General features: G+C 53.2%; 2 protein-coding genes across 4 annotated transcripts; one reads left to right on the plus strand and one right to left on the minus strand.

Moving 5' to 3' along the window:
• Window positions 1-715: 715 nt before the first annotated feature.
• On the plus strand, window positions 716-1,706 carry LOC126579950 (28S ribosomal protein S18c, mitochondrial). Its single transcript, XM_050243736.1, has 2 exons — window positions 716-846; window positions 922-1,706. Exons 1-2 carry the CDS (start codon window positions 807-809, stop codon window positions 1,323-1,325), a joined length of 444 nt encoding a protein of 147 aa, XP_050099693.1. The 5' UTR covers window positions 716-806; the 3' UTR covers window positions 1,326-1,706.
• Window positions 1,707-3,223: 1,517 nt separating this feature from the next.
• On the minus strand, window positions 3,224-21,494 carry LOC126579929 (mucin-5AC-like). 3 transcript variants are annotated; one of them, XM_050243685.1, is made up of 10 exons: window positions 18,873-21,494; window positions 15,143-18,506; window positions 8,871-9,007; window positions 8,607-8,780; window positions 7,602-7,756; window positions 7,357-7,504; window positions 6,060-6,239; window positions 5,827-5,973; window positions 5,533-5,678; window positions 3,224-3,366 (listed from the first exon to the last, which is right to left on the minus strand). In XM_050243685.1, the coding sequence occupies exons 1-10, from the start codon at window positions 21,024-21,026 to the stop codon at window positions 3,276-3,278; spliced, it is 6,696 nt and encodes a 2,231-aa protein (XP_050099642.1). In that variant the 5' UTR covers window positions 21,027-21,494; the 3' UTR covers window positions 3,224-3,275. The 3 variants fall into 3 exon arrangements, with proteins under 3 accessions (XP_050099642.1, XP_050099639.1, XP_050099641.1); XM_050243682.1 differs by having other exon boundaries at window positions 15,143-21,494; XM_050243684.1 differs by lacking the exon at window positions 3,224-3,366 and having other exon boundaries at window positions 5,475-5,678; window positions 15,143-21,494.
• Between the last annotated feature and the right edge of the window lie 3,576 nt (window positions 21,495-25,070).

A 25,070-nucleotide genomic window follows, 5' to 3' on the forward strand; every position in this document is an offset into this window, starting at 1 on the left:
TCTGATCAATTATAAACTTCAAATGACCCAGATGATGAGAGTTACAACCTTAAATTAGTGTTTGACTGTACGAAAATAGCTTTTTAAATTATTAAGAGACTTACAACCTTCAAATACACGATCAACAGTACCTTTGTGAGGGTTTGGTCATCATACGAACCGTTTTATCCCGTTTTGAGCATAGCTTTTAGGCATAATATGTTGATATTCTCTTTGGTCAGAAGATTTTGTAGATGTGAATTTGAGAGCATTATTTAATTCAGCCTCCAGCTATTCTCTCTCGAACAGTCGCTTCATACAAAGCGCCATTTCTCTTGTTGCTAAACTGTTTCTGTTTTTTTTTCACAAAAGGAGAACAACCAGGTAAGGTGCACGCAAGCACGCACGCACGCAGATACATACGGAACACATAGCAACTTGTATGAAACGAGCATATGTGTTGTGTGCAAGAAGTTTAGCTAAACATTATATGTTGTGTATGTTAGTATGGCTCATTTCTGTAAAGATTCAAGCCAAATTGCCAACATATTCAGTTGATGAAATGTTTGCTGTTGGTGGTTGGACAATTTTTAATGTTTGTATTGTTCACCTTATGCTGCAACCATGCTATCGAAATGTGAACAACAGTGAAGCTGTCAATTTGGAGCGAGCATACTATCTTGAAATGGAATCACCCGTAACAACTTGCATGCTCCGCAGCAGTTGTCAGTGGCCATGTGAAAACATATGCTCAACAACAAACAAACCCAGTTCCACTGTAGGCGGCTCGGTGTTACCGACTAGTTTTCCGAATTTACAAGTCCACGATGGCGCGATTACTCACGAGGGCGAGTGGTGCAGTTATGGGTACGTTGCGGGTGTAGATTGCGCCCCGTTTCGCCGTGCTGTATATTGTTAATCGTCCTCTTCCGCTACCATCAGGTTACATAAACCGGGCAGCGCATCGACCGGCTATCGTCGGTACACTGCGGATGGACGGCGATCGCCGCTTACACAGCACGCAGCACTCGGACAGTGATGCGCCGGTCGTGCTGGAAACGAATCCCTTCGCCAAGGAGCAAATACAGTGCATCCTCTGCAAGCATAACATCAGCCCGGACTACAAGAACGTGCAGCTACTGTCGCAGTTCCAGAGCCCGTACACGGGGCGCGTCTACGGACGCCACATTACCGGGCTCTGCAAGAGCCGCCACGAGCAGGTCGAACGGGAGATCATCAAGGCGCAGAACGCGGGCCTCATGCCCACCTACCACAAGGCCGTCGAATTCCTGAACGATCCGAAACTGTTCGATCCGGAGAAGGCGGTACGGCCCCACAAGTACTAGTGCCTAGCCTATGGAGGAACTCTCGCCACACCTTGGGCCACACGCGAGGAATACCACAGATGTCAGCGAACGTGTTGAGTGCAGTCGTTCAAGGATGGTTCAGCTAACCACACGTTCGGAAGGACCGTTATAGAATCCAAATAGACAAATATGTTTTACCAGGAACCCTTCAAGAACCCTTCGTTCTGCGTAGTCCAGGTGCCAGAGTACTATTAGCTTCGACTGTTGAGCATGCAGAAATGGTAACCGTTTAAAATCAAGTGAGGATCTTGTAGGCTTCAAGGGATTTATATCCATTAGAAATGTACTTGCGGTGTTGTTAATGGTGCATTAAACTCAGTCATCACTATGGCAGGCATAGCGATTGTACGTTTCCACTGATCACGCTCGGGTAATAGTTTCTTGTATAATAACTGATTTATTTCAAAGATACAAAGGGGTGTTTACAAGCATTTACTGCGATTTCGCATCCTTTTCCTCCGTACGTATCTTGCAACACAGCCAAGCTGCCTTCGTCGAATTTCTAGCTAGCTCTCTACGAGCACAAAAAGGCGGTTTGTGTGGACAGTAGTGTACACTGGCTGGTGGCTCTGCACGCCCTACTCTACTACTTCACAATTATTCAGTATACATGTTCTCACCAGCCACCCCCCCCCCCTCCCCTCCCATGGATGGCTCACTTAAAACACCACGAACAAACGCCATCGCCGCTTCCAACAGAGTGCACTCTACTATCCGACGAAACCGCAAAAGCGCACAAAAGCAACCGACTAGTGGCGCCTTGCACATCGTACGTTTCCCGTCATGCTGCTGACCGGGACGTAAATCAAAGTAAACAAAACGGATAATTTACTCAATCTAGTCGCCTCTCATCAGAGGAATCGATTTTGATTCCTCTCTGCTTCACGCGCGCAAACACACGCTGCTCCTCATGTACACGGGCCACGAACCACGTGGTCTACGACCAAGGTCTACCGCCCTGACCTAACAAAACGAGCCGCATGGGCTTCAAAACAGTAATGCTGCATTCCGCTGCGTCCGCTGTGCGGCACCATGGCCACCACGATGACTTGAAGGAACTGGGAGAATACGGGAGCAGGAATGGGGAAGGGATGAGGAGGTAGGAAGTTAGGATGTTGTGAATGTCGTGAAATCGCATACAGTGAGCAGGTAGGATTCCTGTTAGGTATGAGCCCTTCAATAACGGAGTACCAGTTACATTATGCTTAGTGCTAGTGTGTTTCCTGTGCCGTCTTTCGATACGAGCCCCTCCCCCCCCCCCCGCGCACCCAAAAAAAAAAGAAAAGAAAAGGGAAGGATTATTGTTGCGCCGAATGAGGGAGTAGCTATAAAACGGGAAGCAGGCAGCCCAAATCACAATTTTAAGGTAAAGAAGTACTGAGCTTTTGGAACAAGTCGGAGCGGTTCAGGCCGCTGGAGTCTTTTCACAAATCAACCAGGGGTTGCAGGAGCGATGGAGAGGGTAAGTGGAGATGTCCTCAACTTGCTAGCCCGGCAAAGACGGCAAACCAGTGCAGTACACCATCGTAAAACGCATCACACTCGGAGGGGGTTTCCAAATCGCGCGAGTTTTGTGGTATGGGATTATTGGCCATCGGTTTTAGGCACCCTACCCTACCCCGTGCTCGTCCCCTCTTTCTTTTTGCCTCCGAATAGGGAACAGGGAGAGTGGTATGAAGGGCAAGTGGGTGCAGTGTCACGGCGCGCAGTCGTCTTCCTCTGTACTGTTGTTGGTTTGGTGGCCACTCGGCTAGTGGATGCTGCTAGGCGCGATCTACCTTCTCCATGTCGTGCCTCGCACTATGCCTCCTTTCCAATTTCTCTCCCTCACTATCACCTAAGCTCTCCATCTCTATCTCTCTCTCGCTCTCTCTTTCTCGCACAAACACACACATTCGCTATCACTCGCAGTGTCTTGAGTATATACTCTCAAAACATGTTGTACGTTACTTTAATATCACCGCACTGTGGGCAGAAATACATTTTCTTCTGCTTTTTCTTCTGCTTCTCGCGCAGCTTTCTGTGTGCATGTGTGAATGTGCGTGTGTACAGGTGTTTATGTTTGCCCATCAGTTTGGATCGGCCGGAGCGATGTTCGGTGGCACGTGATTTCCAACGGTCGATCACGTTTTCTCGCATCCGGTTGGCAATAACCGAGATGTGATTGGTTTGGTGCATGTGTTTGTGCGTGTGCGTGTGCGTGTGTGTGGTGTGAGGTGAGGTCGCCGATACAGATGCAAATCCCAATGCGGCCATCGTTGCACGGATGTTACGCAAAGGACAGAAGGAGAATAGACAAGGATGTGGATGGTGGCAACAACACGCAGTTGGACGCAGCGAAAAGCGGTATTGATTTGCAGTTTAGTAGTTGGTAGTGGTGCGGGGTTCGTAGTAACAGAGAGAAAGAGAAAAAAAAGAAAGAGAAAGAGAGAAAGAGAGAAAGAGAGAGAGAGAAGAAGAAGAAGAAGAAGAAGAAAAAAACAATTAACGTTCATCCTCAACGAAAATGCGGAAGATTAGAAACGAGAGAATTAGGCGAATAGTTGCTTGGTTGCATTGCGATGATGCATGAGTGAGTGAGTGGGTGAGGTAGGTGGGTGAGTTGAGCGAGGATGTCGGAGGAGCACACAAAACAGCATGCTAATTACGCCTGCCAGCAAACAGGTAAAACGGTTAATCGGACGATGGGCGACCGACCTCCGATGCAGGAAAGTGTTCAGTTCAAAAAATGTATACCGAAACAAGTGATTCCCAGTAACAAAAAATAAAAAAGGGGGAAAATCAGAGAGAGAGAGAGAGAGAGAGCAAGAGAGAGAGAGAGACAGAGAGTGAGACAGATAAAAGGGAAGGATTGAAGGCGCGAATGTGACAGAGAAAAACAAAAAAAAAAACCGGAGCAATGGCGGTGCAGTTGGGGTTCAAAAGAAAAATGCAGCACCCGGAGGGCGTTTCTCTAGCACTCGATACGTGCCAGCACGTGGCCATGGACCACTCGACGTCGTCGTCGTCGTCGATTGACCCCAGTTAGACAAGCCAGAGCAGGAGTCCTTGTGCCGGGTTTTCGGCATCCCCAGCCCCTTGCTCTTTGCACACATCCCATGTCTACTACTCAAAGTGTGTACGTATGTGTGTGAGTGTGAGTGGAAACCTGACCTTTGCTGACAGGACTCGCACCTAAGTCTCGGGATACTGCCAGCGCGGGGTACTAAGACCATCGGGAAAGGGGACCTGTCAACCATTGCTCCTCCGCCTCCTACTATTGCACCAACAGTACAACTACAGCTATTACTACTACAAGAATTATCATTACTATTATTACTATTGTTATTATTGTTATTATTATTACTGTTATTATTATTGTCATTAATATTATCATTATTCATTATTACTATTTACCATTACAAATTACTTTTTATCATTACCATCATCATCCGCACTATTATCAGCATTGTGCTTATTTGCCTAACTATGCGTTGCGATTATCTACCGCCGTGTGTTGCGAAAACAATCATTAAATCAGCAAAAAAAGGGCAGCGCCTGTGCTAGGGTGAGTGGGCACACCCACGCACTGCACAAGGCAGTGCCATTCTTCTGGGAGTAGATAAAGCCGCGCAGGAGTTTTGGTTCAGCACAAATCAGTAGCAAACTAGTGACGTTGAGTGACGGAATAAGGGGAGAAGTGAGAGGATAGATAGGTCGTGCGTGCTTTGCTGTGAATGATGATCGCGGGATCTAAACAAACATACAAACATACAAGCACAGGCGTGCGAGGCTACTACAGTGCAAACGGCTACATTCAGACCACGCCACAGTGGAAGAGAGAGATCGCTCCGAAAAAAAAAACCGCTATCATGTGCGTGCGTGTTACGGGTGTATGTGTAACGTGGAAGGGTGTGGGGGTGGAAGGGGTGAATGTGATGTGTGGGAAAAAACGGGGGTTTTTCTATGGGGCGGAAGGGGTGGCCATGATGCGTTGCTGTTGCGAAACGAGGAAGGAGTTACTTTTCCAACTACTCTCTCTCCCTCTCTCTTTCTCTCTCTCTCTCTCTCTCTCTCTCTCTCTCTCTCTCTCTCTAGATAGCTCTAGGTTTGATGATTTGCAAAAGTTTTTAACGCTAATCGTGGTGTCGCACGGTGCGGACACGCTAAGTTTTTTTTTTGTTTTTTTTTTTGGGATGATATTCACGTCAGCGTATTATTGGGATTGGTGTAGGTGAAGCCCTCGAACTGGGCCTGATCCATCGAGGCCAGTATGTTGCGATCGATCGGTGTCAGTCGTGCTCGCTCGCGGGTGAACTGCTTGTCGAAATACTGCGTATCGAGCGGGTGCCGCTGCAAGAAAGAAGGGAACAGAGCGAAAGAGAGAGAGAGAGAGAGAGAGAGAGAGAGAAGAGTGAAGAGAAGTTTAAGTAAAGTGGCGACGGCTGCGACAAAACCCCCTGCTGAAGGCTGGTGGAAGGATTTGGAGATGGCAACTTACGACTTGTGGCTTGAACGGGGGCTCGACGGCTCTTCTCTCCAGCTTGTCCCAGGTAATACTATTGAAAAATGGATGGTATTTGATGTCACTCTCCTCGTCCATCGTATTCAGCACGCCGAGCCGAATCGTGGCATCTTTCTCCAGCAGCTGCAAGCAACGAGGATGGAAGAGCGAAACGCGATCAGTGACAGAGACCGGATGATCAGATTGTTGTGATCGTGCGAGCCACTTACCGATTGCAGCAATCGTAGCGCCTCCTTGGAGAGATAGTGCGGAAACCACGGAATCTCGTTGCAGATGGACCAGAACAGCTCGTCCTCGTCGCAGCCGCTGAAGGGGGACTGGCCGACGAGCATCTCGTAGACCAGCACGCCGAACGACCACCAGTCTACGGCCTGGTTGTACTTCTGACCCTGTGCGAGTGTGAGCGAAGATTGTAGGTGTTCGTATAAGTAAAAGTACGGTAGTTTGATGGTAAAAAAAAAAACAATATCTACATCTCTGTCAAATTGCCCAGTTTCAAGGGTTTGTAATAGACATTCAAATGGCTCATGGTAACCGATTAAGGGGGGACTTCGGTATTTAATTTTTTTGTGACACATATTTTTACCATTTTTCCCTGAAAGCCGATCCATTCAAGAGTATTGTGTAAAATTTTTGGATCAATCGAAGCAAAACTGACAAAGATACAGATTTTTGAAAGTTCGCCTTTCATACAAGGCTCCATGCAGCTCGCTACTTTGAAGAGCGTTTCCTAAAAAACCAACGTTTTTAAAGTCGGTGCCCATCGTAGCGTAAAAACTACTACACAGATCGATTTGAAATTTTTCACACATAATCTGTACACTTTTTGCCAGGTAGCCCCGTCGAGATTTCATGAAAGTTGTTGATACTTATTTTGAAACAAATCTGTAAAGTTCGTTTTTTATGGCAGAATCGCAAAAAGCACCACATTTCCAACTTCAAAAATCTGCCAAAAATCGAAACATTAAAATATCAACAAAACCTCTCCAGGGCTACCTAGATAAACTTATAATCTTTCAAACGAGTATCGATTTGTGTAGTTTAGATGACTTATTACGCAGCTACGATGGGCACCGTAAAAAGTACCTTTGCGGCGACACGCCTACAAAAATTTGATGCCACGGATTAATTTTCCAATGAATATTGCTCAAAACAATACCAAATATTCTTCAAAAGTTTTAGATAAGATAAGCCATTTACTTGAAAAAATACAGTTGAATGGTTACGTCACAAAAAATCGTTAAAAATGGCCCTTTTCTTTAGCCCGAAAATATCGAAGCCCCCCTCAAATGAGCCAGAAACTTAAAAATAACTTGGGCGTGGGTAGGGGAGAGGAAAAGAAGTTATTACGTACCCAAATCCCCTACCCAAAGAGAGGTTTCCCCCTTCCAGATAATTTTAATATTCAATCCCCGAAATTATGCCACTATTTTTTCAACAGATGTAGATATTGTTTTTGTTACCCCCCCCCCCCCCCCCCCCCCGTGGGTGTCAAGCGTTCCAGACCTTTATGATTTCAGGTGCCATGTAGTCCGGTGTACCGCAGAAGCTGTCCGCCAGCTTGTCCAGATAGATTTCCAGCTTGCACATGCCGAAGTCGGCTATCCGCACGTGGCCGTCGTAGTCCAGCAGCACATTGTCCAGCTTCAGATCGCTGTCAACCGGACACCGGAGACGGTTCGTTCGCGTTAAGTTTGTTCGCTTTAAATTGAGGGCGGACTGTGGGAAGGTCTCACGGTCTTACTACTCACCGATAGACGATGCCCTTGCGGTGCAGGAACTTGAGCCCGGACACGATCTCGGCGGCGTAGAAGCGGGCGCGGGCCTCCGGGAACCGTCCACTCTGCTGTATGTGAAACATGAGGTCCCCACCGTTCAGGTACTCCATGACGAAAAACAAGTGACTCTGCGTGAGGACATGGACAGACAGGAGCAGAATTAATTAGTCGCGGTTCTCTCTCTCTCTCTCTCTCTCTCTGTTGTTTTTCCTAGACCTGGGCCACCAGTCTAGTGCCATGCCCGAACAAACAAGATGGCGCTCTCGCCCCGAAAATGGAGCCCTCGCGAGGGCCCCGGCCACCAAAGGGGTGTTTGTTTTTGCCAGGGGAATATTGACGAGAAGCAACCAGTGCCGGTGGCCAGCAGGCATCAGGAAGCAAAAGCAGCAGCAGAAGCAGAAGAATAAGAAGAAGAAGGAAAGGAAAGGAAGAAGGCACAATATATCGGTCACTGGGTACCGCGCACTCGCGGTGGGCGCGTGCAGTGGGCCCACGATTAAGAATAGAACGACTCCCGCCGGTGGCCCCCTTTACGGGGAACCGTGTGTGCGCATCGTTCTGACACGCAGCCAAAGCCCGGGGGGGGGGGGGGGGGGGGGGTGGGTTGGTTGGGTGGGGGTGGCGGTTGGCGTTACATTCCGATCAAGTCGCGGCACGGCTGCACGGGAGGGGGCGAGGTGGTGGGGTGGTTCCTAGTTAAAATTAGTCCTCCTCCTCCTCCTCCACCTCCACCACTGTGCTCTGTGCACCTGCAGGAGCTCTCCCGTACCGTATACCCGTGTTTTTTTTTTTTCGGTCGGTACGATGTCGGTCGGGGCAATGGACAGGAATGAGTTCATACATCCCCCCCCCCCCCCCCCGTCCCCCCTCGCCCCTGCGCATCCCCGCATCGGGTGGGAGACTTCCTTGTTGGCTGGCAGCTACTACACACCCTGCTTACTCCCCCGGGCGGGGCGGGGTGGGGGGAGGTATACTTACATCCGTTTGAAAGGTGCAGAACAAATGGCACAGGAACGGGTGCTTGGTACCGAGGGCCAGTACCTTTCGCTCGATCAGTGTACAGTCGACGTCGTCGTCCTCCAGCACGACATCCTTCTTCAGGCACTTGATCGCGTAGTAGTAGTCCGAGTTTTTTAGCTCAGCCAAAAACACCTGCACGAACACACGCGTATACGGTTAATAAAAAAGATAAAAGAGGGAGAAAGAGAGAGAGAGAGAGAGGAGAGAGAGCCTGACACTTACCTTGCCAAAGCTACCCTTGCCCAGCACCGTCAAGAAGTGGAAATCGTCCACGTTGTACTTCCGGAAGCGCGGTATCACTGTGGCCGGGGCAGTCAGCTTGCCCGTCTTCTGGAACTGGGCGTACGTGTATGATGTCTCTGTGGTCATCCAACCGGAAAAGGGCCCAAAGATGGCCGATTGAGGGATGATGATGAGGGATGAGGGACAGAGCAAGCAAGGGAGGGAGGAAAAGTAAATCAATAGAGAAATCTTCGTTTGTTTTTTTTGTTGTTTTTTTGTTTTGCTGACGAGTCGTGACGTTTCACACGTTCTGTTTGAGCGTAGTACATCAGAATCCGGACGGGACCAACGATTTCTCTTGTCATCCCCCCCCGGGGGGGGGGGGGGGGGGGGGGGTGGTGGACACCCCCAACGTCTGTGCTGTGAATGTATTTTTTTTGCGCAAATTGTGTTAGCACCGACTCACAGGCGGTGGAACACTTCGCCCGCTTCGCGTGTATGTACCCTTATTCTACCCTTTTAAACCACCCCCCACCCTCCAACCCCTAAGCAGTAACATCGATCTGGGGCATTGCCGGGTGCGCATCGTCGTCGTCCACTTCCTACGCACGCATACCTGTGCCACGGATTCCCACCCCCCCCACCCCCCGTGCTGCCGCCAGGTGGAACAAAAAACATACAACCCCCCCGGGGCCACCTACACTGGCACACTGGTGTGTGTGTGGGCGGGTTCCAAAAACTTTAACCGAACCAGGGAGGCTTTTGACAACCCGGGCCGGGCCGGGCCGGGCCGGGCCGGGCCGGGCCGGGGCCGGTCGGCCCCATTAACGGATCCGTGATCGCCAGTAACGTGCCAGTTTGGTTGTGACGTGACGACACACACCAAGCAGCGCAGCACGCTTTTTCTTTTTTTTATTAATAATCACCGCGCGCGCGGCGGTAGATTGCGGGAGTCCCCCGCCCGCACGCACGCACGCACGCACGCTAGCTGGTTGCACTGGCTCTGGCGCTGGCTCACGTTACCTATGTCCTCCTCCTTACAGTCGGTGGTTGAAGACGGTGGTGGTGGTGGTGGTGGTGGTAGGCCACCGGGCCGGCCAACCGGACTGCCACCACCGGCACCACCACTGCCAGCAGCGTCCTGTTGCAACAGTAGCGGTGCCCCGGCCGGTGTCTCGATGCGATAGGCTGGATTGGCGCTCGGCGGTGTCTTCAGCGGTGAATCCCGGGCATCGTGCACTCCTGTGGAAAGTCGGGGCCGGGGGAGGTAGGACGGAGTGGTCGGTTATGTTACCGTAGCTAAACCTCCGGTTCCAGTCCCCCCCTTCCCTGGGGGCCAGCCAGCTAGCCAGTCAAAAAACCGTAGAAATTCCGGAAGATCGAAAGAGATACAGAGAGAGAGAGGGAGAGAGAGAGAGAGGGAGAGAGAGCGGAGAGAGAGAGAAAACCTGTAGGAGGAGGGGGAGAACATGCTGGACCACGTCAAACCGGGAGGGTAAAGGGGGTGGGGGGGGGGGAGCTGTGTGGCACGTGTTCGATTGCGACATTGTGGGGACCGCGCTAGGGCCATTAATTAGCGATACGCGCGAGAGAGAGAGAGAGAGAGAGAGCATTCCCTCACCTGTGGGGGAGGGGGTGGCGGGGGGGGGGGGGGAGTGGGAGGGAAGATTCCTACCGTGGCCATGCACTGTCCGGCCGGTCGGAGTGTTGTAATTGCAGCTGCACCGGGGCCCGATTGACGTCACGACGTTCACGTCGCCACCGGAAAGAGAAGGAAGGGCACGAAGAGGGATGAAGCAACCCCCTCGCTCCCCGGGGGTGTCTGTGGTGGACAATAGCCGTGGGAGTGTGGTGGTGGTGGTGGTAGTTGGAATATTGCGTCGCGTTTTGGTTGTCTGGTGGACTGTGAGAGGGTTGACGGTGACGGGGGTGTGTTCCGAGGGGGGGGGGGGGGGTCGAGGGGGATGAGAAAGAGTACTAGGAGTCGCGGCGGGTTTTTTGGCAGCGCTTTGAAGACATCGCCAAACATTCCAACACACTACGACGACGATCCGACGATCCGACGATCGCTGATCTACCACGGGACTGTGCCGATGATGATGATGATGATGATGATGACGGTGATGATGGTGCTTCTACCGTCGTCAGCACCCCGCTAGCCTCCTTCTCCTAGCCACCCCTCTCAAAAGCGGGGACCGGGAGCGACCGTACACTACTGGCACTTGCTCTCTGGCGGGGGTGCGGGGGGAGGGAGGGAGAAGGGGGTGCTGGGATGCCGTGTGCTAGCAGGTGCAGGAGCGCGCCCGCGCACCACCTCACGACTAGCGATGGACTTGGACGTTTTCGCAAAACGTAAATAGCTTATCGAAAATAACAACTCAGCAAAAGGTGGATATGTGTGAGTGGAGGGGATGGAAATAAAAAAAACCAAATAGAGAGCAAAAGGCAGGCACTTTTTTGCGCTCTGCGCAGAGGAAAGCGATGGATGGATGGATGGAACGCAAAGCAACGCACCGACCGACCACACCGCAAAGGTCATCACCGGATCGGAGCTAAAGGTTGTGCTACGTCTGTTCTGTCGGCGATTCGGAGGGAAGAGTAGAAAGACAGAGTGACAAGAGTTGTTGCAGGGGGGGGGGGGGGGGCTTGAAGCACAACAAACCGGCCGCACAAAAAAGGGGGACACCAAAAAAAAAAAAAAAAAGAGGCGAAGAGAGAACGCTGTTTGGCTGACGAGCTGGCTGGCTGGCTGGCTGGCTGGCTGGCTGACGGTTCTTGCGGCCGAGCCTTTCCGGTGGCCTGTCCTACCTCGGCGCACCGAGGACAGTGCCTCGACGATCAGCTTCTGATTGACGCCGCACAGATTGGCCGCTAGCTTCTCGCACTTCTTGTGACAGTTCACGTCACAGTCTGCGGTTGCGACCGTACGATCATGACGATGATGATGATGATGATGAACACGACGATCCATCGACGAGTAGACGAGGTTGAGCCGAATCCGCAGCGCGTATCCAGCAGGAGCGAAAGATGCAGAGAAAGAGGGAAAGGGGGGAGAAAACAGAAAACGAAAATCGGAACAACAGGAAGGATGCGTAACGGTCGGGGACCCCTCACGGGTGGTGGTGGCGCTGTGCTCGCGTCTCGTTTGCCAACAACAAAAAAAAAGTACGACGAAAGGCGCTGCTTTTCCACTTTCTCATTGCCTTTTTTGACTTTCGTCTCTTGTTTCTCTCTCTCTCTCTCTCTCTCCCTGGCTCTCATTTTCTTGGGTTTTTTGTTGTTGTCAGCTTTTTCCGTTCGAGTGAAAAGCCACTGATCGTACCCAAACCGAACAGCGCCCCGCAGCGAGCAGCTGCGTTGCGTGTAATGCCGTGAACGTGTCACGAGTGTTGCAAGCGTTACGATTACGCGTAAAGCCAAAACAAACGCGCAACCGAAACGAGCGCGCCCAGTACGCAGTACGTTGATGAGATCTGATGGGTTTGCGAGAAAGTGAAGGGGGTGGAAAGGGAAAAGGGAGGGGGAAACGGAGCGAGTGGTCCGGTGTCGCGCACGAATTGGGCTAATAATAAATCTCTCAAATTCAAAATAGATAGAGGATTAATTAGTCTCGTTGTGCAGGGCCCAACGACCAACCGATGCCGCGATGGCGATGGCACGGTATCACGCGGCATTACCGCGGCCTGACAGCTCTCTACGACCGCACCGCTACCATTGGTGCCTCGTTTCCTGTTTGCTTACTCTTGTTTTACGCGCGCGATCTCTCTCTCTCTCTCTCTCTCTCTCTCTCTCTCTCTGAATTGCATACCGAATCTCGGCCCGTTTTTAAAGGCAAGTTTAATGATTTTAATATTTTTAAAACCCGTTCATTTTTTTTACATTCTTCCTTTCAATGCTGATCCTCTCGAGAGTATTGTGTAAAACTCTTGCATTAATCGAAGGTGAAACTGATCGAGAAAATCACACCTCAATGCATGATACAGCTACTTTGAAGTGCATTTCTCATCGCTACCATCAAAACTAATGGAGCGAACCTAATGAGTTTTTTAATCACTTTTCCAGAACAACAGAATTTTCCAGCTTGGCCCGTGCAGTTTTCACAAAAAATCTAGATATTATTTTTAAAAATAATTATGTAACTCTTAACAATTACTTTTCCAACTTCAAAATGCTACAAAAAAAAATCCCAAAAATTCCACAAAAACTCGATGCTGCTACCCGTAATTAGTAATTCCTAATCCATCAAAAGCAGCATTTGTATATTGCAAGTGATCCAGCACGCGCAGGCAGACAGGCGCATTTCTAAATGTGATGCCATGGAAGAGGTTGTTCAACAAATTCCCAAAATCCTCCAAATACAATCAAATGTACATGAGAAGTGGCGGTTTCAATATGACATTTAGGTACACAAACAAAAAATAACAAATTAAGTTAACCATCATCCGTCATAACGCCCCCGCCCGGGCATGGAGGCGCATGGTACCTGTCGCCCTTCCGGAACCAAACACTAAACAAACCGTAAACCGCGCCGCTAGCTCGACAAGGCTAGCTAGGTGTTTTACGGTTCGATTACGAGAGCACCGTTCGCGTGTGAACGCGAGACTTCTTCCTCTTAGACCCGGGGGGGGGGGGGGGGGGGGGGAATATTGTGCTTGGTATCCCCGCCGGACACCGGCCTCACAAGCTCCCGAGTGGCAGTACAATGGGGGAGAAGTTTTTTTGTTTTGCAGAGAATTCGGCGCGCGGCGCAGCTGTCGTACCCGAGCCAATGCCAATGCCCCTTCCTCCCTTCCCCACCGGGCTTAACGAGGATGGTCCCGTGCGGCGATGCAGTCACTGCTGTAACTTGCGCGCGCGCACCGACAGCGATGAGTGATGTACCAATAATATAGCGGGAATAAATCTGTTAAAAATACCTCCTCAAAACCAGAGTAACACACTCTGCTGCTGCTGCTGCTGCTGCTCGCTGGTCTGGTCCGGTCTGCCGCCCCAAACAACAAAAAAAAAACCAATCCATCCATCCATCCATCAGTACGGCTAAAAGGTGGAGCAAAGACGCAAGTGAGGTTAAGATCCGGACGGTCGCTGTCACTTGCTCGCACACCAGCCACCTATTACTGGCCGCAAGAATGGATGATTGTTAGTAAAAACAGGTTGTCCCTGGACAGGCCCACACACCACACCGCATGTCTGGCCACCGCCTTAGTGGCTTTGTTTGGGTTTTGGGTGTGGCCTTGGGCACACAAATATTGACGAGCTCGTCGCGGTTTGCTTTTGCTTACGCGGAGGCATTACTACAGGGTCGTTTCTGCCACAGTGGCGGCCCCGAAAAAAGAAAAATATTATTCGTTTTAATTACGCGACGGGTTCCGGACGGTCCGGAGGCGTTCGCGCACCCTCCAGAGTGTGTATGGGTGGTGCTGCATTGCAGTGCATTCCGATAGGCTCTGGTCTCTGCCCTGGTCTTTGAGCCGCCGGACGGCGCACGAGATGACATTGAACTTGACATTTAGCAAACACCGCAGTGCACCAGGCAGTGCAAGGCAGTGAAGTGGTCAGCTCTCAGCCTCAGACCCCCACCCGCCTTCTGTCCGGCACCCCGTTGCCCCCCCCCTAGCACCCCCCCAACTGGTCGGAGATGACCGTGCATCGATCGATGAACCTCACATGAACGCCAGCGCGTCGCATTTGTGTGTGTTTGCTCGTGTTGCCCCCCCCCCCCACCCCCCCGCAGCACCCAGTGCGCAACGGCAAGTGTGGTGCGCGGTGCGGAGTATTTATAGGCCGGTGAAATCAGCTGCTCGTCACGTCGTGAAGACCACCACCGAGTCGGCAGTCGAACTGTGTGAGTCCGAGTCTCTACCCTCCCCACCCCCCCCCCCCCCTCGCTGGGGTAGCAAATCCGAGCGAGCGAGCGAACGAGCGAACGAAAGCGAAGAAGCTATTTTCGATTTTCGATGTTCGATTTCCGTTTCCGCGTGACACTCACTGCCCTCTGGCAATACCCCCGGCCAACCTCGCCTGGGTCACTAACACCCGAACAGACACGCGGGATGGACACTGCTGCCGGCCCCGCGCACAAGATGGCGGCCATAAAGAGGGAGGTTATGGTCACCGCGAGTGGTGCGAGGTGGCAACACCACTCGTCTGCGCTTCTGCTTCCGACTGTGTATTGCGTTGTTGTGTTGTATTTATCGCGAGTATCGTTGGGTGTGCCGGAGTCCCGGTTGTGCCGGGGAACCGTGGACATGGCAGGACACGTCTGGACTTACCGAGCGCCTTCTTCGGGCTGATCGGTGCGGTACCGCCACCGTAGAAACCGGAATCGTGGCTACTGGTGCTGGTGCTGCGCACCTCGTGCCCAACACCGATCGAGCGGCCCCGTTCGTCCTCGTCGCCGATCAGATCGGTCAGCGCCTGGCTACTCTGGCTGCCACTGTTGCCCCCGTTGTTGTTGTTGTTGTTCTCGTCCAGGACTGAGCCGCTGCTTTTGCGGGCTTGCGCACCGGTTGCGCTCCGGCTGGCGCTGCTACTGCAGCGTGGTTCCGCGTGCAGCGGAATGACCATCGGTGTATCGTAGATGTCACCGAACGGATCGGAGGGCAGGGTGGACGCTGCCCCTGATCCACCGGATGCGCTGCCCCGTTTTTGCTTCTGCTTCTGCTTGCCGGCCTGCTGGTGGCGGTGGCGCTGGCCGCCCGTACTCGAGTTGACGCTGCTGTCGGTGTTGATGTCCGAGGTTGCACCGGCACCCTCGACCGTGGAGGCCGCCCCGGAGGACGTTTGATCGTTGGAGGTGCGCCCGGTGGTGGACGTGGTGGTCGAGGTTGTGGTGGTCGAGTCGTCGGTTGCACGACTGGCACGGCGGCTGCTGCCGCTACCGCTGCTGCTGCTGCCGCTACTGCTGCTGCTCGTCAGGTCGGCCTTCCGGTTGTGCCGGTGGCCGTGCCGTTTCACCTTCCAGAGCGGGCGGGGCCGGGCCACTAGGACGATCGGGCACTTCTCCTCCTTCGAGTAGCACTTGCGCATCTGGTCAAAGTTGAGCTTGACCCGCTTGGTCGGGTCGAAGGGTTTCTTCTTTTCCGGCTTATCGTTCGCCATCGCGTCTAGCTCGTCGTCCGACGACGTCCAGTCGTCCTCTACGCCGGAGAAGGAGGTCTCCGATGCCGATGCGTCACCTTCCTCTGCTTCCTCTTCCTCACTGCGCGCACCACACCTGTACTGTTTGCTGTTGCGCTGTTGTACACTTGCACCACTGACTTGCGCCTGTTGCTGATTATTCTGCTGCGATGTGTTATCGTTGCCAGCGGCCGTCGATGATAGGTCGCTCAGGTTGTCTAGCGTGCCGAATTTATTCTTTGTCAGCTTGGTACCGGTGTAGGCAAGGATCGGCCGCCCGGTCGTGGTGGTGCTGGTGGTGTTGGTGGTGGTCATCATCGGCTTCTGCTGTAAGGCCGATGACGTCACCGATGGCTGCCCGATCGCGCCCGGAAGCACGCTCAGCGTACCACCAGCGGGACCCTCGGACGACACGACGATCGCCGACTGACATTTTTGGCATTCCTTCACCTCCACCTCGAGGCTTTTCGCGCCCATGTTCAGCGTTATCCGATTCAGCTTCGTCTTCATGCGCTCGAGCGTCTGCTGCTGCTGCACCTTTTCGTCCTTGGTGATGCTGACGCTGGGTGGCTTGTTCTGTGGTGGCGGTTGCTTCGCTTTGGTGACCAGCGTGGCCGGTGGCACATCCTTGGCCACAGGCTGATCACCGGGCCCCGTACCGGTAGCCGTTTTCGTTTTCACCACTTTCACCACCTTCTTCACCACCTTCTTGGTGGTGGGCTCCTCGTTCATCATGGTAGTCATCGTCGTTGTCGTCGTCGTCGTCGTCGTCGTCGTCGTTGTCGTCATCATCGTGGTAGTGATCGTGGTGCTCGGGCTCGCCACCGGGGTCTGAGCGAGGCTTTGTTTACATTGCTCCTCGGATCGCTTCTTCTGCTCAACGGCCGCCGCAATGTTCGGTGCCACCGCCTTGATCAGCTCCTTCGGCGAGAGCTTCTTCGTGTCGAGTGGCACGTGCCCCGGCAAACCGGTCGATGCACCGAGTGTACTTCCGCCGCCCGGAAGTGGCTCGGTGACGCGTGCCACCACCTTCGGCACCGGGTCACCGACACCCGGTTTGGCCGCCCCCTGTGACGCTGGTGGTGAAGGTTTTTCGGCGGCTGCGGAAGGAAGCCGCTTTCCTGGATCCGTTGCACCTTGGTTGACCGCCGGTGAGACGGGCGGCTGCACTGCCTTACCACCATCTGCTTTGCTCTGTTCGGACGGTGTTGGTGCCCCCCGCTGCCCATTTGCTAGCTGTTTGCGCTCCCCCGGTGCCGGTGCAACAGTAGCTGTCGGTGTGGTCGGTGGTGTGGAGTGACCGAACGCTTCACGGAACTGCTTCTGGTGGACGGTCGGTGAGGCGGCCGACGCCGAAGACGATGAACCGTCCTCCTGTTCCTCCTCGATGAATCGTGGCCGCAGATCACCGCCCAGCTGCTGTTGCTTTCGCCGAGCAAACGAGACGGTTTCACGCGTCCCGATCGTACTCCAGAAGTCAACCTCGTCCACCGTTGACAGCTCGAGCGGTTTCTTGCGTACCGCCGGCTTCAGGCCACCGATCGCTTTCGGGGCCGCCTTTGGTTCTTCCACTGGTTTGGGGGCTGGTGCACCGGCTGCCGGTTGCTGCAGCTTGCTGGACGCTGGTTTGGAACCGGCCGCCAGACTGGCCTGGAAATCAGGCTGGGCCGAGGCAACGTTGCCCTGGCCTGCTTTTGGTACCGGTACAGTTCCAGCTTTGCTAGCGCCAGTGCTGGACTCTAGTTGGACGCCAGTGTCCGTAGGGCTGCATGATTCGGACTTCTTCGTCGACTGCTCTGCAACGGTTACTCCAGGAGTAGCAGCAGTAACTTGCTTCACTTTCAAGGGCTCCGTCGTGTGCTGGTTCGGAAACTTCTTCTCATCGAGTGCCAGCGGCTGCTGTTGCTCCTTGGGAACTACTCTCTTGGCCGCCAGCACTTCCACAGTTGTGCTCCCCGATTCCTGCACCTTTGGCGGTTCAGCTGGCAATACTTTTGGTGCAGCAGCACCAGCTTGCTTCACTTTCAAGGGCTCCGTCGAATTCTGGTTCGGAAACTTCTTCTCATCGAGTGCCAGCGGCTGCTGTTGCTCCTTGGAAACTACTCTCTTGGCCGCCAGCACTTCCACAGTTGTGCTCCCCGATTCCTGCACCTTTGGCGGTTCAGCTGGCAATACTTTTTGTGCAGCAGCACCAGCTTGCTTCACTTTCAAGGGCTCCGTCGAATTCTGGTTCGGAAACTTCTTCTCATCGAGTGCCGGCGGCTGCTGCTGCTCCTTGGGAACTACTCTCTTGGCCGCCAGCACTTCCACAGTTGTGCTCCCCGATTCCTGCACCTTTGGCGGTTCAGCTGGCAATACTTTTGGTGCAGCAGCACCAGCTTGCTTCACTTTCAAGGGCTCCGTCGAATTCTGGTTCGGAAACTTCTTCTCATCGAGTGCCGGCGGCTGCTGCTGCTCCTTGGAAACTACTCTCTTGGCCGCCAGCACTTCCACAGTTGTGCTCCCCGATTCCTGCACCTTTGGCGGTTCAGCTGGCAATACTTTTTGTGCAGCAGCACCAGCTTGCTTTACTTTCAAGGGCTCTGTTGAGTTCTGGTTCGGAAACTTCTTCTCATCGAGTGCCAGCGGCTGCTGTTGCTCCTTGGGAACTACTCTCTTGGCCGCCAGCACTTCCACAGTTGTGCTCCCCGATTCCTGCACCTTTGGCGGTTCAGCTGGCAATACTTTTTGTGCAGCAGCACCAGCTTGCTTCACTTTCAAGGGCTCCGTCGAGTTCTGGTTCGGAAACTTCTTCTCATCGAGTGCCAGCGGCTGCTGTTGCTCCTTGGGAACTACTCTCTTGGCCGCCAGCACTTCCACAGTTGTGCTCCCCGATTCCTGCACCTTTGGCGGTTCAGCTGGCAATACTTTTGGTGCAGCAGCACCAGCTTGCTTCACTTTCAAGGGCTCCGTCGAGTTCTGATTCGGAAACTTCTTCTCATCGAGTGCCAGCGGCTGCTGTTGCTCCTTGGGAACTACTCTCTTGGCCGCCAGCACTTCCACAGTTGTGCTCCCCGATTCCTGCACCTTTGGCGGTTCAGCTGGCAATACTTTTGGTGCAGCAGCAGCAGCAGCGTCACTATCCACGCTCACCACTGTCGCTGACAGTTCACTGAGCTTCTCGACCGTTTTCTTCCGTACGTACGTCTTGATTCCCACCTGCTGCTTCACTGCCGGTACCGCTTTCGGTTGACTTTCCTTCGTCTCGGCGGCCGTTTGGGACACCTCCGCGCCGAACCCGTTCCGCAGCAGTACGGCCTGTTTCGGTTCGCTGCCACCGACGGTGGAGACCACCGCCTGGTGCGAAACCGGCACCGGTACCGTGCCGCTCGTGACCACGGACTTGCTCAGCGCCGCCGTCTTCTTCGGTGTGCTTTGCTCCTCTTTCTCCGCCGCTCCTTCACCACTTACCGCCTTTTTCTTCTTCTTGGGCAGCTTGAACAGTGTGCACTCCTCGATCGATTCCACCGCGGCCACTAGCCGCGGTGGTGGCGCATTCTCCACCACCACGTCCCCGGTTACGGCGGTCACGGTGTCCTGTTGCTGCTGCTGTTCCACGCACTCTAACCGCGGTAGCACCTTCGTCTTGGTGCGCTTCACCTTCTTCTGCTTGCGCTTCTCGGCAAACTCGACACCGGAATCCTCCTGTATCTGCTGCTCGAGTGCCTCCTTTAGCCGCTCCTCGAGCGTCTCGGGCGGAACGGCACCGGGTGCGCCACCCGGACCGCTACCGTTTGCGCCGTTCCCCGTGGCAGCGGCAGCGGCAGCCACCTGTTTCAGCTCCGCCTGGAACTGGAGCAGCTCATCCTCGATCAGCTGGGACGCCCGGCGCCGCAGTTCGCCCGCATTCAGATCGTCGTCCAGCTTGTCCGAGCTGATGTCGGCGCAGATCTCGTGGAAGCTCGGTATCTTGGCCCCGCTCTTCCGCCGGTTCACCGTACCGCGCCGCTTCATGACCGGGGAGCGAAGGATAAGGCCGCCGGTATCGAGCGGCTGTTCGGCCGCCACCCCCTCCCGTATCAGATGCTTTTCGAGCAGCAGCTCACCGGGCGATTTCGTCGGTTCGGTACGCCGCGGTCGAAACGATAGCTCCTCGCGGAAGTTGTCCCGCCACGAGCTACTACCCCGGGTAGTAGCGGGTTCGAGCAGGAGCATCTGCTCATCGTACCCGGTCGATGCGGCCGCCGTCGTCGCCGTCGTCGCCGTCGTCGTGGTGTCTGGTGAGGTGCGCTCCGATCGCTCCGTACTACCGCGGCTACCGCGTGACCGGCTACGGGCACGGATCGTGTTCAGCCGCACCACGGCCCGGTTCCGGTTGATGGTGGAGCGTGCCCGCCGCTGTTCGCTGCGCTCACTGAGCTCTTGATCGCGTGTCACCGAGCGCGTGTCCGTCCCTTCACTGGGTGACGTCGCAACCGATGGTGCACTGTTGTTGTTGTTGATTGTAGAGTGGTGGTGGTGGTGGTGGTGATGGTTGAGGTGCACACCGGCCGCCGGTGGACTGGTGCCGACGTACGAGTCGACCAGGGTTTTACCGCGCTGCGACAGGAGTGTTGACGATGGTGACGGGGACGAGCGGGACGCGTACTTGGACGCGGACACGTCGATGTCGGCCGTGTTGATGGTGCGCCGAGGTTTCTGGTACGTTGGCGACACGTGCCCGTGGCCGGCATGGCCGGCTATGCTGGAACCGGTACCGGTACCGGCCGGCCCGGTGTGGTGCAGGAACTTGGGCGAGCTGACGCGCCCAAGTGCCGCGATCCGCGTGCTGGTCAGCGGTGTCTCGGTGATCGGCGTCAGCTTCGGTACGTACCCGCGGCTGAAGGTGGGATGGGTGACGCTCGTCCGCCCGCCCGCACCGGTCAGGGCGTTCGGGTAGGCACGCGACACACCGACGTACGTCGGTGGGCTGTAGCTGGCCGAACCGACCGAGATCGGGGTCGGGATGATTGGCGTGTTGCCCACAAAGTTGTGGTACAGCTCCGAGTACAGTGGCATCCTGGTGGGGGGGCACCTGCTGCAGCCACACAAACTCACAATTCTTTTCTTTCTCTCTCTCTCTCTCTCTCTCTCTCTCTCTCTCTCTCTCTCCAACACACTGTTTAGTCTCGAAACAAGGCTCGAATTGGGGGGTCTAGAGTGATGGAGCCCCTGGTAGTCGAACGCACACTCGTAACGCGACGCACACACTCATACCAGACGTTGCGATCAGACAGGGGTAGTGGAAGGGAAGGGGTTGATACTGGGTGTGATAACGAGCGGAACAGCGCGATTTGACGAGATTCACCGAGTGACAGATTGAGTCGCTGTGGCTTCCTTCCCGGTCTGACCAGGGCAGGACCAGCCACCAGGGACCATCAGGAAGGAAGGATCATCAGGTTCCCAGCCCAGCTACCCACACGCACACTCACACACACACACACACACACGCACGCACGTACACGTAGCGTTTAGTGCGGGTGTTACCGTCCCGATCGGCGGACACTCGCTTACTGAGCCGGGCGGTCCTGTCGCGCTACGGGATCAGGTAGGCCCAACTACCGACCGACCGACCGACCAAACTCGCTCTCTCGACCCCCCTGCACACACACAGGGAGAGCAAAGATCAAACAAGCGACGATGAAAATGGTGGCGGAAAAATGGGGGGAAAAAACGAAAAGATTTAAACCCAAACCCCTCAGCATTCCCTGGCGGCGGGAGGGGTGGAGAGGGGGTGAGTCTGGCACCCTGGCACCCTTGCGGCCTACCCTTACTCAGGGGATGGAGCAAACAGAGAGAGAGAGAGAGGGAGAGAAAGAGAACGCGACCAAAGAGTGAGTGATCGCGATCGCCTCTCGACGCACCGAGAGAGAGAGAGAGAGTTGGAGAGAGAGAGAGGCAGAAAAATGGGTGGGAAGCGGGGAGGGAGTGGGAAATTCGGGACATAAATTTTCGGTTGAACAAACCAGACACCAGTGTAACCGCGATTCGCGGTTCAGCTTCAGAGCGCGATGGCAAAAAGCTGTCTGGCTCTGGCACGGTTCTGGGAGCTCACTCACCTTCCTCTCTCTCTCTCTCTCTCTCTCTCTCACGCACACACAGACACACATATCAGGGCGATTGCGCATTTTCGGGTGTTCTACCGGGCGTGTAAATGCTGCCTGACTGGCCCCAAAATAGCAGCCTCGCCCGCAATGGACGTGCACGCAATGGAGCGCTACTCGCAACAGCGCAAGGGATCGCTTGCGGTGCTCCCCAAACAACCCAGCCACCCACCCACCCAGCCAGCCAGCCACCCAGTCAGCTATGTCACGCGCGCCGGAGGTCTCCAACCGCAAAACAGCTGACGACGACGTACGTACGACGTCGATGACCGGGAGATGAGAGGTGAGTCATCGTCATGAACCGTGTCACCCGGAACACCACACGAACGCACCCTGGACTGGCTCCCGTAACCCGTAACCTGTCCTGCGTAATTAACCGTTCCTTCTACGTGCAACGAATATTGCGCCCTGAACGTCACCGTAGCAGCAAATGGAAGTAATGTGGACGGACCACACGAAAATAGATATCCCCCTTTCCCTTCCGCCGCTTTGGCTCGGTTTCCGGGCCAGCACTCCCCTTCTCGACGGGTTGGCCTGGCGAGTTTGGCGTGCCGGGCCACGAGATCCACGAGAAATGTGACCTTTTCCCGACAGTACAGACGGATGGCAACAATCGGCGACCTTCGCTAGCGTCGCGCAAGAGCGATTTTTTGTGGCGGAGCATCAAGCAGCGTGTTTCTTGGTGTCTCAAACAAGGAAGTGCGCACAGGCTTCCAGTTGCCATTTCCCCCGTTGTTTTTTTTTTTTTGCTGTGACACCTTGGACAGTCAGGAAGTCAGGATCAAACATAACCTCACAAACGGTGGGCGGCGCTGTGACCACAGAGTTTTTTTGCGTCTCCATTTGTTTTCCATTATTCCACGAAATGTGGTCCTGTAGAATGAAATGTTCAGCTGCGCAGAAGCGCTTAGCTGCGTGCTATGCTGTCTGTGGTCGTGGTATTCAACAGCAGGTGGAAAACCGCGAAGAAAACAAACAAGAGTAAGTTGGACCCGAGAGCAGTGATCCGAGTGTGTTATGGACTCGAGCAATAGATAAACAAATCAAAAGACACAGTGAGAGAGAGAGAGAGAGAGAGAGAGTGAGAGAGGGAGAGAGAGAGAGAGAGAAGAGAGCGAAACGTGATAAACCACTAGCCACCAGGGAAAACGTGAGCTCGCAACACTCGAAAGCCCCGCAATTGCTGACTTAAAAGCTTGACCGCAACCTGCTTGCGCTTGTGCTGTGTCCTCAGTCCTGTTTCTCGTTTGTTTTTGCGAGCTCGAAGTTTACGCGCTGTCACCCCAGTCTGACTGACTGACTGACTGACTAGAGGGGCATGGCACTGTTTACACAATAACGCGGCGAATGGACCGCTGGTTTTGTTCTTGACGATTGCGTATGAGAAGGGGAGGGCGTGAGTGGCGCGCCAACGTAAATATTATTAGAAAAGTGGTGTGAAAGAGAGAGAGAGAGAGAGAGGGGGGGGGGGAGAGAGACGAGGCAATGAGGAGAGAAATGAAGCGCCATCTGATGGTAAACGAGACGCAGCTTCGGCACTGGGCAGCAACACTTAACACACTTAGTGTCGTTGTCGCCGGCAACGCTCCCACGGCGGAAAAGCTTGACAGCAAATTGTGATGCTCACTAACAGCTACTTCAATACTACTACTACTGCCTAGTGGTGTGTTGCAAAGTAAACAGGACTCTTTCTTTTCGCTGGGAATATTTCTGGTGACCCGCCCCACCTTAGTGTGGGAATTCTTATTTGAAAGGTGCATCCTTTAAGGAGGGGCTTCGATATTTAAGTTTTCTTTGTGACACATGTTTTAAACATTTTTCCCTGAAAGCTGATTCTTTCAAGAGTATTGTGTAAAATTTTTGAATCAATCGAAGCATATGACAAAGATACAGATTTATACGAAGCCTTTCATGCCAGGATCCATGCAGCTCGCTACTTTGAAGAACGTTTCCCCAGAACCAACGTTTTCAAAGTCGGTGCCCTTCGTACCGTAAAATCTACTGAACCGATTGGTTTGATATTTTTAACACATAATCTGTACACTTTTTGCCAGGTAGTTCCGTCAAGATATCATTAAAATTGTTGATACTTTTTTTTAAACAATTATGTAAAGCTCGTTGTTTTTGGCAGAATCGCAAAACGCATCACTTTTTCAACTTCAAAAATCTGCCAAAAATCGAAAAATTAGAATATCAACAAAAACTCTCCAGAGCTACCTAGATAAACTTATAATCTATCATACGAATATCGATTTGTATATTTCAAATGACGCGTCATGCCGCTACGATGGGCACCGGAAAAAATACCTGTGCGACGACACGCCCACCAAAATTTGATGCCACGGATTAATTTTTCTATGAATGTTGCTCAAAACAATACCAAATATTCTTCAAAAATTGTAGATTAATATGCCATTTACTTGAATAAATAAAATTGAATGATTACGCCACAAAAAATCGTCCAAAATGGGCCGTTTTTGGGCCCGAAAATACTGGAGCCCCTCTTTCAGTCCAAATTTAACGGCATTTGGTTCACTTGCAGCTAAGTTATGCTCCCAACAGTGACAGCGCTACTGTATCCATTAAAAAGGGGATATTCGATGTATTCTTGTTAGTTGTTAGTCCATAATTCCTCCAAATCAATTTCCAATCGCATTTGAGCTATTAAGATACGTGTTCCCTTATTTTGTGGACACAGGTAGTGTGTTTGGGTGGTCGGAATGACCATAAAATGTGAGTCTAACGTTTTACTTTCATCCGAAAATGAAGTTTACGCGAATAAGTTAAAGTTACAGGGTACCAGAACAGGTGATAACGTGGAATAATTTATCCATAAAATGAACTAATTCTTTAAAAAAATCCATTGGTGAGCGTGGATCGATGAGACCCGTGCCTTATCATGCAACTCCCTTCACTAACTCCCTTCTGCACGATATTATGGGTGAATGCGATAAGTACG

Source organism: Anopheles aquasalis, chromosome Y, assembly GCF_943734665.1.
Source record: "Anopheles aquasalis chromosome Y, idAnoAquaMG_Q_19, whole genome shotgun sequence".
NCBI lineage: Eukaryota > Metazoa > Arthropoda > Insecta > Diptera > Culicidae > Anopheles > Anopheles aquasalis.

Coding starts and splice junctions, on each gene's coding strand:
- LOC126579950 (XM_050243736.1), top strand. CDS start 807: ATGGCGCGATTACTCACGAGGGCGAGTGGTGCAGTTATGG. Junction 847..921: donor GGCGAGTGGTGCAGTTATGG/GTACGTTGCGGG, acceptor CGCTACCATCAG/GTTACATAAACCGGGCAGCG.
- LOC126579929 (XM_050243682.1), bottom strand. CDS start 21,026: ATGCCACTGTACTCGGAGCTGTACCACAACTTTGTGGGCAACACGCCA. Junction 9,008..15,142: donor CAGCCCGAAGAAGGCGCTCG/GTAAGTCCAGAC, acceptor GGATGACCACAG/AGACATCATACACGTACGCC. Junction 8,781..8,870: donor GCAAGGGTAGCTTTGGCAAG/GTAAGTGTCAGG, acceptor GTGTTCGTGCAG/GTGTTTTTGGCTGAGCTAAA.